General features: G+C 33.5%; 1 protein-coding gene across 3 annotated transcripts in view; it reads right to left on the bottom strand.

Moving 5' to 3' along the window:
- LOC111054126 (extended synaptotagmin-2) overlaps positions 1-13,869 on the bottom strand; it is an 85,583-nt gene that overhangs the window by 57,019 nt on the left and 14,695 nt on the right. For all 3 annotated transcript variants that reach the window (XM_039441309.1, XM_039441311.1, XM_039441310.1), the window contains exon 2: positions 145-297. In XM_039441309.1, the coding sequence (XP_039297243.1) occupies positions 145-297 (153 nt within the window). The remainder of the gene's footprint in view (positions 1-144; positions 298-13,869) is intronic.

Raw genomic sequence — 13,869 nt, 5'->3', positions numbered from 1 at the left:
ATTTCTTCGTGGAAAGTAGATTTCAAAATTATCTGTTTTCCTGAGCCATCCTGTATTTAAAACTTTTTTATCGTGCAAATGAATTCGAATATATTCAAAGTTGTATGATTTTGCGTGCTATGCGACTGGTTTAAGCCTACATACCCTCAATCGCAAGGAGAGAGTGACTTTCGTGTCAGGTCCGGCCTTGTAAAGCTGCAGGGGTTGGTCCTGCAGTTCCAACAATTCACTGTCTAGCAGAGCAGAAAGATTATAAGACAGCTTTCCCAATTCTTGTTGAGTTTTTTGATCGATCACCTGAAAAAATATTATTGTATGTATATTCACCAATTAGAATGAAATTTATTTTCCAAAAAACATTACAAATAAAGAAAAATAAAAACAATAAGGTAACTTACTTATTGCATTAGCATTCATATTACAAGCTAATGTTAAATGTAAGTATGTATTTATAAAAATACATATTTATTATGTATTTATATATTTATTATAGGTTATTATAAGAAGACAGTAACATTGCTGCCAGAATAATTATAATGTCTATTATAAATAATTACGGGTAATATCTGTTGGAAAATGTTACCTATAGGTTTAAAACCTGTGCACAGGCATTTATTTAAAAAAAGGATCAAAACAAAAACACAAAGAAAATTACAAACTAGTTGATAATTATAGCTAACGTACATAGAAAAAATAGAAGTTAGAACTTTCTAGAGATGAGGTGGAAGAAAGTATATAGAGAAGGAAGCAAGGTATGAATAGAAGGGTCGCTACAATTGGCTAACTTGGAACTCGCTGACTCAATGTTAAATCTGCCGTATGAAACTTAACTGCGCTGATCGGAATTGACTAACTGTGGAAGTGGCTGTTTCTGCATCGACCGGAATTCGTTGACTAAGAATTCACTGACTCTCCCTCTTTTCAACAGCAGTCGACAGAAATGGCGAAGTCTGGAACTGGCTAACTGAGGATCCACTGATTACTATGTCATCGTCTGCTTCTTCTGCTACTCATTCCATCGCACTCGGTCCTGTTCACTCTTTCACACTGGGACGGATAACAGATTGCGGCACACTAGGCTCGTATATTTTTTGGTAGCTTATTTCGGTATATAAATGATTGGATCTTATGTAAAACTTGCTGATAAATCCAATAAAACTAGTAAGAGGTTAGTAACTTTGATGGTTATTGAAATAACAGGCATAATATTATGCTGAAAACCATTATTTTCTCCCATTAAGAGTTGTTCAACTTGATTATTAAATATTATTTATCAAATTTTGATTGTTGAACCAAGTATTTGAATTGGATGAAACTTAAATAATGAATATAACATTTTCAATCACCCAATAATAGTTTGAAATGCTGCAATACTTCCATACCTCAGGAATCAGGATTGGAAGGAGGCAAAAAAGAAACAATTTTATATCACAAAAGTTACAAAAAATTATATAACTTTGTTATAAAATGGGAGATTTAGGTCACAGATTTTTCCCAAAGATGCTGAAAACACTGATGCCTTGCCTCACATTTAGGTGAGGTGAATCCTGCTTAGTGAATACTTTGAAAAAATGTATAATAATTATAATAATAATAACTTTATTCTCGCAAAGAAAGCACAAACAACAATTACAGAAAATACAAAAAAGAAAATGAAATAATATGTTGGCAATAGAAGTAAAAGTAAAATACCAAGTAAAAGTAAAGTAGTTATCTGAGGCTCCATTGGTGAGTTTTTGCATTTTTGAAGCTACTATAATGTGCTTACCATTGTAAGGTTATTATTAATATTTTTTTTTCAATAAGCTTGTCTACTTTTGCCTTTTTTCAAAGAATTGTTGCTTTTAGTTGACCATCCCTTATCAAATGTTTACTCTTTCATCACATGTATTTACTACTTTGTAATACTTTGTTATTATAATACGTATCATATTTACTATTTTGTTAAAATTTCTAGAAAAGGAAAATATATATATTTTATATATATATATATATATATATATATATATATATATATATATATATATATATAATATATATATATATATAATATATATATATATACTGTTATTTTTTCCAAACTGAGCTTCACTACTGTAACTTGCTAGTATTCACCGGTCAAGCCTATAATCTATAATTTATCTGAAAACTCAGATATTGCCTACTCTCCCAAACAAGTCCTCTTTATATATTTTCCTTTCAAATTGATATTATTTTGGGATTCCAGTAACCTCTGTCTCATTCATTTCTGTGATGCTGAAATCACAAAGTTAAATTGGTTTTTATGATTCTATTTTTAATTTATCATTATTTGACTTACTGTCAATTTATTTTTACAATTTGTGGCAATATTATACTAGTTACTTAATGTGTAAAATGGGGAGCTCCAGTAATCCTTGTCAAGCTTCTACTAAAATAATCTTTTTTTAAAGCAATTACTTTGCCTTATATAATTTATTATTCTTTTTCTTCACATGGTTATTGTTAATAATTTCGAAGATGAACTTTTCAGAGAGTGTTATGATACTATTTTGGTTGATGATATTATTACTCATGATCTTTACGGACAAACATGCATAAGAATTTCAAATGACTTCAATATATTACAGATGAATATTCACAGTTTGAACAGGAATTTTGACGGATTTATCTACATGATTCAAAATTATAAAACCATTTTTCATATTATTGTACTAACAGAGACATGGATAACAGATGAAATCTTTTTTAATTTCTGTATAAATGGATATTCAGCTATCAATTAGCCTAGTAATTTGAATGAATGTGACGGAATTTGTGTATTATTTAGTGAGTCACTACATGTAAATATAATCAATTATAACATAGCAGTAATAATAAAATAGTTTGATACTAAATATATCACAGCCCTTTCAAAATGTAGATATAACTAATGTAGATCACTGTCTTTGCAATATACAAATCCCCATCATCGGACCTAGAACTGTTCCTAACTGATCTTAATAATTCCTCAGAACATTTCAGAGAACATAAAAACTTCATATTCCTGGGCGATCTAAATATAAATTCAAACTCTAACAACAAAACTACAGCTGATTACTTCAACTGTATGTTCACAAATGGCTTCAAATATCACATTAACAAAGATACAAGAGTACATTTCAATTCAAGGCATCATTTTCAAGACAAATGTTACCGATCACTACTCCACTTGCTTACAAATTAATGCGCTCACCTAAGCCAAGACAGGCTTAGGATTCCCATCCCTAGTGTTCAGTCAGTGTTCAGTCACTGTTCAGTCAGATTTCACTTACAGCTCACTAGAAGCTGCAATGAGCTTGGATAGAGTTGTTGAAGTATACATAATAAACTACAAGTAAATAGATATCCACTGTGGTGTAGTGGTTAGCACTTCTGCTTTCCATTCTAGAGGACTCAGGTTTGAATTATTCATAAGGACCCGGGTTTGAATCTTCATTGTATATATATATATATATATATATATATATATATATATATATATATAGGATGTAGAATGTAGGTAGGTAGAGTGTAGGTGTAATTGTTTGTAAACCATTACACCATGATGGATATCTTTTGTTGAGATAACCTTCAATAGAACAACTATGACACAACAGGAAAGTTTTCATGTTCCAACTGGTCTGTATGACATCATAATGTACTTATAGCCAAGTGATAAGGAAGTTGTTGAATAATAACGAAAATGTGCAAGTATTTATTAACAAATCTCAATTTTTGAAAAGAATATACAAATGAAACAGCTTCTCTCCTCTTGTATAATCATCGGTCCTATGATACCTCTCAGCTCCTCATGCTCTCGAACTTTGCACAGTCCATCAGGTACATAACAAGAAAGATCATCATCATCTTCATCATAGAATTTGTAAGGTGTGCACATAATTCTGGAAGCAGCTGCCTTGTAAATGATTATTTCAAAAGCTGGATCACCCAACTCTCCATCCTCAATCCTGAATCTCTTAACCCGATCAGTGCCCTCAACCAGTGAAAAGCCTGCAAATATAATCTTCTCCTTGCCCAATCCTAGCAGAGACAGTTCTTGGAGTCTGCATTTGAATTCACATCAATAGCATTCTTGTGTATCAAGAAAGTTCAGTACAATTCTCACATCCTTGTTCTTCCAGTCAGGCATCTGTTGGAGTTCCACAATGGTAACCATGCTGTGTCCCAGCTTGAAGAATGTCTTCAATAACACTTGTATGTCATAAAACACTAAACTTGATTGGAAGTCCAGGCGGGCAATGCTGCATTATAACTTTGTTGATTCCATCCTTGATATTCTTCATAGTGTGGGTGAAGACATCAGTCAGAAACTGATGCACACATCCATTGCTGACAGCTGTATTTTCCAATGGATTGTGGATATCACCTCTTCTATAGAGAATGCTGTCCATGCTTACTGCATTGACAACTGTCTGTTGTTTATCCCGAAGTCTGGAACAAGCACAAATGTAAGACTCATGATATGGACATGATTCCAAATGTCCTGCATCGTTGAAAAATTCTGTCAATGAGATAATACCATGATTATGTAGTTCCTCCTCAAGCTCAATCACTGCATCCCGCAGACGTAGCTCACTGTTTGGCAACATGTTGCAGTAGACTGAATACCTCTCAGTGCTGACAAGCCTTCTTATACCAAACAGAGAAAAGTGGTGGTGTGGATAACTTTTCCTGTTTCAACAGGTCTATGATGATGTCACCCCATCATGACTCACACTTCTCAATTCCTCTTTATCATTAGTAATGTAGAAAGAAGTATCTTATTCTATATAATTTCAGTCTTCAAACATAAATCCTCTATGGTGTAGTGGTTAGCATGTCAGCTTTCCAAGTCAGAGGTTCGAGGTTCGAATCCAAAGCGGTAAAGGTAAGTATTAATAATAATAATAATAAATCATTTTATTTGTTTAGACAATTATTGCCATACAAATGAGTTGAGTCATTTACTCATGAATATAGATAATTTTTTGTATATATAAATATTTTTTTAACATCAATATTATAACATGATAAACCAATCATTGCCACCAACCAAGTACAGAAAAGTAAGAATGACTAAAGTAGGGGTAAAGTGAGAGTTCTGTCTCAAAGCTGGCTCAAAGCTGGAGAAAAGCTGCCCCCAAATCTGCCCCAAAGCTGATTCTTGGTTCTAACCTTGCCCAATCCAATGTAATCTGATCTAACCTAACCTAGCCAAACCCCTAATCTCACAATAAACCTCAAATGAAGATTTCCCACTTTTTTGGAAAAAAAACTAGATCCAGCTTTTTTTTATTTCTTGAATAACTAAGAAACCGTTAATTTTACAAAAAAATTACAAGAATAACTTTTTTCCAGTAAATCTAATAACAAATCCATTGACACCCCATTTGTCAAGATTGAACAAAAAATAAGGATCTCATGGGAAAATTAGATCCAGTTTTTTTCAATTTTACTAATAACTAAGAAACCATTAATATTACAAAAAATCTACAAGAATAACTTTTTCCAGTAAATCTAATAACGAATCCATTGACACCCCATTTGTCAAGATTGAACAAAAAATAAGGATCTCATGGGAAAACTAGATCCAGCTTTTTTCAATTTCTCTAATAACTAAGAAACCATTAATTTTACAAAAAATCTACAAGAATAACTTTTTCCAGTAAATCTAATAACAAATCCATTGACACCCCATTTGTCAAGATTGAACAAAAAATAAGGATCTCATGGGAAAACTAGATCCAATTTCTCTAATAACTAAGAAACCAAGAATAACTTTTTCCAGTAAATCCATTTGTCAAGATTGAACAGAAAATAAGGAAAAAGTAGATCATGATTTCTTGAAACCAAGAATAATTTTTTTCAGTAAATCCATTTGTCAAGGGATCCTAACTCTGAAACTGAGCAACAAGCAACACAAACCTCAGCACTAACCCCCCCCCACAGGGGGGGGGGTTGGGCTGATTGACCCTCTGCCTTTAACCTGAACTACTTGAAAACTCACCTCAGGTTGTATTGAGAAGAAAAAATATATAATAAAAATGTATAAGAAAGAAGTCAAGTCGGATATATTACTTGTTGATCAGAGTGTACATCTTCATGAGAGTATTACCAAATATGAGTATATCACTCACACACCATATATTCAACAGACATTCAATTACAATGATGAAATTCGAATTAGTTTAAAACAAGAAGATATTTATACACTTCCAAGTAGAATTTTTCTCATAATTGAAGGCGAAATCAAAGTGAAAGATAAGAATGATGTTGAAACCAATGACTTTTCACTTATCAATAATGGAGTTGCATACCTATTTGATGAAATCAGATATGAATTGGGAGGGGTTGAAGTTGATCGCACACGTAATGTAGGATTGACAACAACCATGAAAAACTATCTACGTCAATCAAAACTCAATGAAAAAATTATGGAGAATGCAGGATGGAAGTTGACTGGATAGGAAAGTTTAGATAAATTCTGCTTTTGCATTCCTTTGGATATGTGGTTAGGTGTAATGGAAGACTATAGAAAAGTTCTATTAAATGTTTGTCAGGAAATTGTTCTATTAAGATCATCATCAGACTTAAATTGTATTGAATCAGAGACAGCAGAATCGGTGAAAATTGATATTACAAAACTACAATGGAAAGTACCCTACATACATGCTCCTGACACTGTTTGTCTTGATCTGCTGAGTTTAACACATTCAGGTCATGGGAATTGCATGAATTTCCACAATTACCTGAAACTACCAATCTTCAATGGACAGTTAAGACAACTTCAAACATATTGAAACCTAGATTCATTATTCTTGGATTACAAAAGTATAGGAAAAATGTTATAACTGCTAACAGGTCACATTTCGATTTCTGTAATCTGAACAATGTTAATCTCTATTTAAATGCTCAATCATTCCCCTATGAAAATATTGTTGGTAATAAACATTTATTGTATCACATGTTCTCTGAATTCCAAAATGAATACTATCCTTATAACAGCAGTACATCAATTGAGTATAAAACATTTGATGAATATGCACCATTGGTTGTTATAGACTGTAGTAAGCAAAATGAACTATTGAAATCTGGTGCAATAGACATAAAGTTGAGGTTTGTGTTGCTTGTTGCTCAGTTTCAGAGTTAGGATCCCTTGACAAAAGGATTTACTGAAAAAAATTATTCTTGGTTTCAAGAAATCATGATCTACTTTTTCCTTATTTTCTGTTCAATCTTGACAAATGGATTTACTGGAAAAAGTTATTCTTGGTTTATTAGTTAGAGAAATTGGATCTAGTTTTCCCATGAGATCCTTATTTTTTGTTCAATCTTGACAAATGGGGTGTCAATGGATTTGTTATTAGATTTACTGGAAAAAGTTATTATTGTAGATTTTTTTGTAAAATTAATGGTTTCTTAGTTATTAGAGAAATTGAAAAAAGCTGGATCTAGTTTTCCCATGAGATCCTTATTTTTTGTTCAATCTTGACAAATGGGGTGTCAATAGATTCGTTATTAGATTTACTGGAAAAAGTTATTCTTGTAGATTTTTTGTAAAATTAATGGTTTCTTAGTTATTAGAGAAATTGAAAAAAACTGGATCTAGTTTTCCCATGAGATCCTTATTTTTTGTTCAATCTTGACAAATGGGGTGTCAATGGATTCGTTATTAGATTTACTGGGAAAAGTTATTCTTGTAGATTTTTTGTAAAATTAATGGTTTCTTAGTTATTAGAGAAATTGAAAAAAACTGGATCTAGTTTTCCCATGAGATCCTTATTTTTTGTTCAATCTTGACAAATGGGGTGTCAATGGATTTGTTATTAGATTTACTGGAAAAAGTTATTCTTGTAATTTTTTTGTAAAATTAACGGTTTCTTGGTTATTCGAAAAATAAAAAAAAGCTGGATCTAGTTTTTTTTCCAAAAAAGTGGGAAATCTTCATTTGAGGTTTATTGTGAGATTAGGGGTATGGCTAGGTTAGGTTAGATCAGATTACATTGGATTGGGCAAGGTTAGAACCAAGAATCAGCTTTGGGGCAGATTTGGGGGCAGCTTTTCTCCAGCTTTGAGACAGAACTCTCACTTTACCCCTACTGACTAATAACAGAGATTGAAAACATGAATACCTCTATACATCTAACCTATAATATCTTAAGGCTGGCAGTGACTGATAACTATCGTAATTATCATGCTTATCTATCGGTGGTCGACACCATATTTTCTCTCTTGATAGTATACTGATGAACAGTATACTGATATACCTGTTTGATTTTCTCATCATTAAAGTTAGATAACAGTACCATCAATTTGTCTACATTTTGAACTACATTATTTACATAAGGTAAAATATACTGCAATCTAATATTTTCATATTCCGGACAAATCAATAGAAAATGTATTAACGATTCGAAATCTAAATCACAGGCAGGGCAAATTTTCTCTCCGTCAAGCTGATATCTCTGACCGTTTATGTGTAAGAATGTACTCGTGTTTGATACTCTGTACTGTGTCATACAACGAATCATTTTAATTGGCAGATCATATGTTAGCTGTTCTCCTAGTTGATATTCAGGATTAAACAATTTATAAAAAGGCGAACTTTGCGAATTCTGAGCCAAGTATCTATCCTCATCCATTATTTTCATTACATATCTTTCAAGAATTCTCTCTCTACTATTATATAGTTCAATAGCATAAAATTCAATATCGTTCCTTAAATTTTGAAACTCCAACAAATCCATCTCTCTCTGAACAATAGATAACCAATTAGAACTGAAGTTGGTTTTCAACAGTAGGCAATAACAAATGAAAGGGTATCTGGACTCTGGCATGTTCGCAATTCTTATCAGCCAAGATAGACATCTTTTGAGGATATGAAATTTGAGCCTTGGTCTATTCGCCTCCAATCTAACACACCAACTAGGCGCTGTACGCACCAGCAAGAGCAAGCGCTTCAAAAAGAACAACTGAACAGCTTCCACAGCTTGCTCACAACCGAAACCCCACACTTCACACCCGTACAAACTCGATGGTATGATAACCATATCTAATAATTTCATTTTCCCCTCCCATTTCTCAGACCTCACCTTGGATAAAATGTTGACAGCCAATATTGATTCAATTTTACCTCTATTAATTGAGTGTTTGCACATCTCTGTATATTTACCTGAGGATTGGAATATTACTCCTAAATAATTATAATTTTTACAAATTTCTATTTTCTCCTCACCAATCACGAAATCTCTATAGCTATTGCTCAATCGACCCTTATGGAATGGCAAAACTTTGGTCTTAGCTGCATTGACCTTGAGTCCTATTTCTAAGCTGTACTGATAAAGACATTTGAGCTTATTTCTCACATCAGAAATGCTATCTGCCAAGATGACTATGTCGTCTGCATATTGTAACATTAGTACATCATTGTCTCTATCAATGTGTAATCCATGCATTCCTTTATCTCTAAAGCAAGTTTCTATTGTCGATCGAGAAAAGGATGCTTGACGTCGAAGAATATGCACTCAATAGTTCTTTTTTCAGGTCTGTATTTATTTTAAAAAAAAGATGTCCATTCTTCCAAAGTTATAGAATCATTATCGATTGATTTATTGCCCTTTACTAGACGAACTGCTCACCAAAATTCTTTAGCATTTGATGAATTCTGAAATTTATTTTGTAAGTTATCGTTGAACTGCTTTTTCTTCTCTTTCATTTTATTTTTATAAATTAGTTTACTGTCCAGATATTTATTAAAACAATTTATATCATGTTCTTTTTTCTTAAAATTCCTATATGCCTTACGTACTTCCCTTTTCAGCCTATTACACTCTATATCGTACCAAGGTTTATTTTTGAACTTGCTTATTATTAATGACTTTTTTACCATGCCCAGATTCTCTGCCTTATTTTTTACTGTAGTCATAAAATTCTCAGCCAAACATTCTACACTTTCTTCACTCGCATTAAATTTGATTGGGAATGTTAATTCAGACATATATGCTTCTTTGCATGCATCACTCCAGCAATATAATGTTCGAAGTTCATTTGGCACGGTCTGCACTTCTCTATCAGATTCAAATTCAGTGTACACAATCAGTGGAAGGTGATCTGAAGTTAATACAATATCTGAAACTATTAAATCAGTAATATATTGAATACTTTCGAAATTGACCCAGACCAAATCTATCAAACTATTTCCATTTGAATTATGAAACGTGAATTGCCCAGGCATGTCAATCTTACATCTACCATTCAAAACATAGAATAGATTCTTTTCCATAATATTCACCAAATCCTTCGCATTCCTTGAAATACATCTATCCTGAGAAATCCTATCTGCATAAAGATTTGAATTTGTGAATAAACAGTTATCTATAGAACATTGGTTTAGATCCCCCATTCTCAAATTAAAGTCACCCCCAATCAATACAGGGAAAGACGAAAACAATATTTCATAATATTTCAAGCATTCCTGGAATTCATTGAGACAGTGCACAAGAGAATCAGGCTTAAAGTAAACTAAACATAATATAATAATACGGCCCTTTGGATTTTCGACCTTGACAATTATAATAAACTCTCTAGCTTCAATCAGTGTTGCTTTCAATTTTTTTTTCACTAAAACTAACAAACCACCACTGGCTCTACCTCTTGAATTTGACTATTTATCTGCTGTTTGATTAAAAGCTACATATTCATTAAAGTCTCGAGCATGGAAAGAGTCAGTTAACCAAGTTTCACTCAAGCCTATCACTTCATGAGCGTTAAATAGTTCTATTTGTTCCTTATCTAAATTAAGCACGTTATTAATACCATGAGAGTTCCAAAAAATTATTTTAAAATGTTTAGAAACAAGTCCCACCTTTTCATTAGAGTGTATCACCTTACTGGGTTGTCCTCTCGCTGGGGTCTGCTATTGTGAGAGCAGCCGGCTCCCCTGTGAAGCTCGCTTGCACTGCGCGGGTGATGCTGACTTTTCGCATTCCAGCCACACTCTCATTGCAGTCGGTTTTTTGGAGCGAGAATTTGAAGCTTTACCCTTCAATTGAGTGTTTTTTTCAGCTGTCTGTTTCTTGTTGGATCGAAGCACCCTGGCGCTGTCATCTGAGTTGATCCTCGCCCGCGTATTGGAAGTTGGGATGTGTTCTTTTCTAGCAGGTTTATACACTGATGCGTTCACAATCTCCTGCACTCTCTCCCTTGAACTGGCTTCAAATCCTATTTCTGATTGAGATTCATCATTGACGCCTTCAGTTTGAATAGATATAATATCGGAAGATTCTTCATAAATATTTGGCTCTGATTCCTCAGTAGCTGCTGTTTCGACTGGGGTAGAACTCTCGAGTATTTCTACAATTACTTGATGTTCGTTTTCAGAATTTGCCTGGTTGTTAACACTCCCGAATTTCTTTTCCAACTCATCCAGAGTATATAAACGGCCATTAACAAGAAGTTTATCATATTGCATAATAGCGTACTGTCCATCTCTCCTAGCCATTGACATGAATCACTTCAATTCTCCACGAATATGTCTTATTCTAATCGTAAAATCTTCATCCACACCTATATTAGAGTTTTTAAACTTTTGTCTTTGTGTGAAGATCCTCATCTTTTTCTTGAAATTAGCAAATTTAACAATTATCGGTCTACATTGTCCATTTCGATGGCCCATTCTATGCGCACGTTCTATATCATACTGTTCAAGATAAACATTCAAATTTGAAGCTAATATGTCTTTTATGAGTAACTCACATTTACTGCTGTTTTCACCCTTCTCTTCCTGAATATTAAAAAACACCAAATTGTTATGCCTTGAAAAACCCTCAAGACAATCCAGACGAGAGTTCAGACGACTATTCTCTTTCATAAGATAATCACGGTCACTTTTAAGCGAAGAAACATCATTTTTCAAATCTAAAATGTTTTTATTGATATTTGTAACTGCACTTTTGATATGTGGTATATCGGAGATGATTTTCTAGAAACTTTGTAACTTAACGAACACGATTGAATCATCGATTGTCAGACCCGGGTTTGATTCAATGCCAGAAATTGCCAAAAGTAACAACACAACACATTTTGCAATAATATAACATTGTTTCCAGTTTAATAACGATTTAGAAGCTTCATTTATTTTACAATACTTAGCATGGTAAACAGCACCGAAAACTCCTATTCGAACATGAAAAAGCACACTGTCTATCATTATCACCGAGATAAGAGAGCTACCAAAAATGTGACTGCTCTGGCCGAAGGCTCTGACTCAAAAAAAAAGAAATTATAATATTTTTGATTCTGAAAAAATAATTTTCATCAGATAGAAAGATCATCACGAAACTGGATTAATTATATCATATATGAAATAAAAATTCAAACATGAACTGAGTTTGTTAACATTTAATCCATTTGGACCTGGTGGCTACGATTGTAACCATTACACTTTTTGTCTGGTATGTATTAAAGGTCAGTATCAACAGAACCAGAGGATATATTTTTTTGTATGTAGAAGTCTGAACACTTCACTAGTGGGTAGAGAAGAGAAAACGATATTTTTATTCTTCCCATATGCATTTATTTTCCATTATAAAACAGCATATATATATATATATATATATATATATATATTAGTCATTGAAAATCCTCTTCTATATTTTGTGGTTTCCTGATAGACCTCTGCCGACCTCTCCTTTTGTTCTGAAATGCTGCATACTCCATCAGTTTGTACAGTATCCCGAAAAGCAGCACTGTAGATAGATATTAGTAGACCAAGGTCTCCTGAACAGCTCTCAGTAACTCTAAATCTCTTCACACGTCCATCATCTCTGCAGTATAAGAATCCTGCAAAGGTTACCTTCCTGTTGTTGCTGATAATAGTTAGACTCTTGTCACCACATTCAAATTCACACCAATACTTTCGGGATGAACGATCATCAAAGATCAATTCAATCTTGACAACCTCATTTTGCCAATTATAGACTTTACCCAAATTTACAACAGCTACTTCACTATACTTGAGACTGTAGATAGTATCCAAAGGTACTCGTTGGCTATCACCAAACAGAACATAACCTTTAAAGTATGACATTGTCAACAGTTAGCAATTGACTGATTTTCAAGAGACAAACATCTCCACTTATATATAGCCTATAATGATGGTGGTGGGGGTAAAAGTAAATGATAAAACAGTAAATTAAATCAAATGTTTATTTATTGACATGAAAAGGTTACAACAAAAATATCTATCTTTGAGCATTGTCTTCATGATCCAATCATGGGTTGATATCACAATATTGAGTGCACAGAGTAGTGGTGCATCCATAGGCTCCTTCCTTGATCCAGCCAGCTCCTTCCTCACAGACTCCACATAGTTGAGTAGGTAATGATCCAGGAAGTAGCTTCCATGTCCAGCACTAGTCCTCAGCAATTTCTCCAGGTTCGGTATCTTGTAGTTACATGATAATCATCATCACGTACCAGAACTGCCATCTCCTTCACAATGAAATCATGGCCCAGTCCTTCAAATCCTTGGAAGTTTATCAGGTAGAGTGGTAGTGGACTGAAAATGTTGCTAGCTCTTCTCGGTGTAAATGTTGCAAAGTTGTCTCCACTACAGTCTTCAGATACCACACCATCATCATCATCAGAAGCAGTATGTAGGTCGGTAGTACTTGTAGAAGCATCATTCATCAACGGTTTGTCTACCTCATCCTCTCCTTCACTTATCTCTCCATCTTCATTAATAGGGAAGGTAACAGTAGCCGACTTGAACATGACTGTATCACTCAACGCTCCAAATGAGAATAAGCTGCACAATCCAGATCATAAGTATTTTATATTCTCTCTATGCTGACTGTACTAGACCAGTCA

The sequence above is a fragment of the Nilaparvata lugens genome, chromosome X (assembly GCF_014356525.2).
Source record: "Nilaparvata lugens isolate BPH chromosome X, ASM1435652v1, whole genome shotgun sequence".
Taxonomy (NCBI): Eukaryota; Metazoa; Arthropoda; class Insecta; order Hemiptera; family Delphacidae; genus Nilaparvata; species Nilaparvata lugens.
Note: the sequence above shows the minus strand (reverse complement) of the source record. Positions and strands in the feature narration are given on the sequence as shown.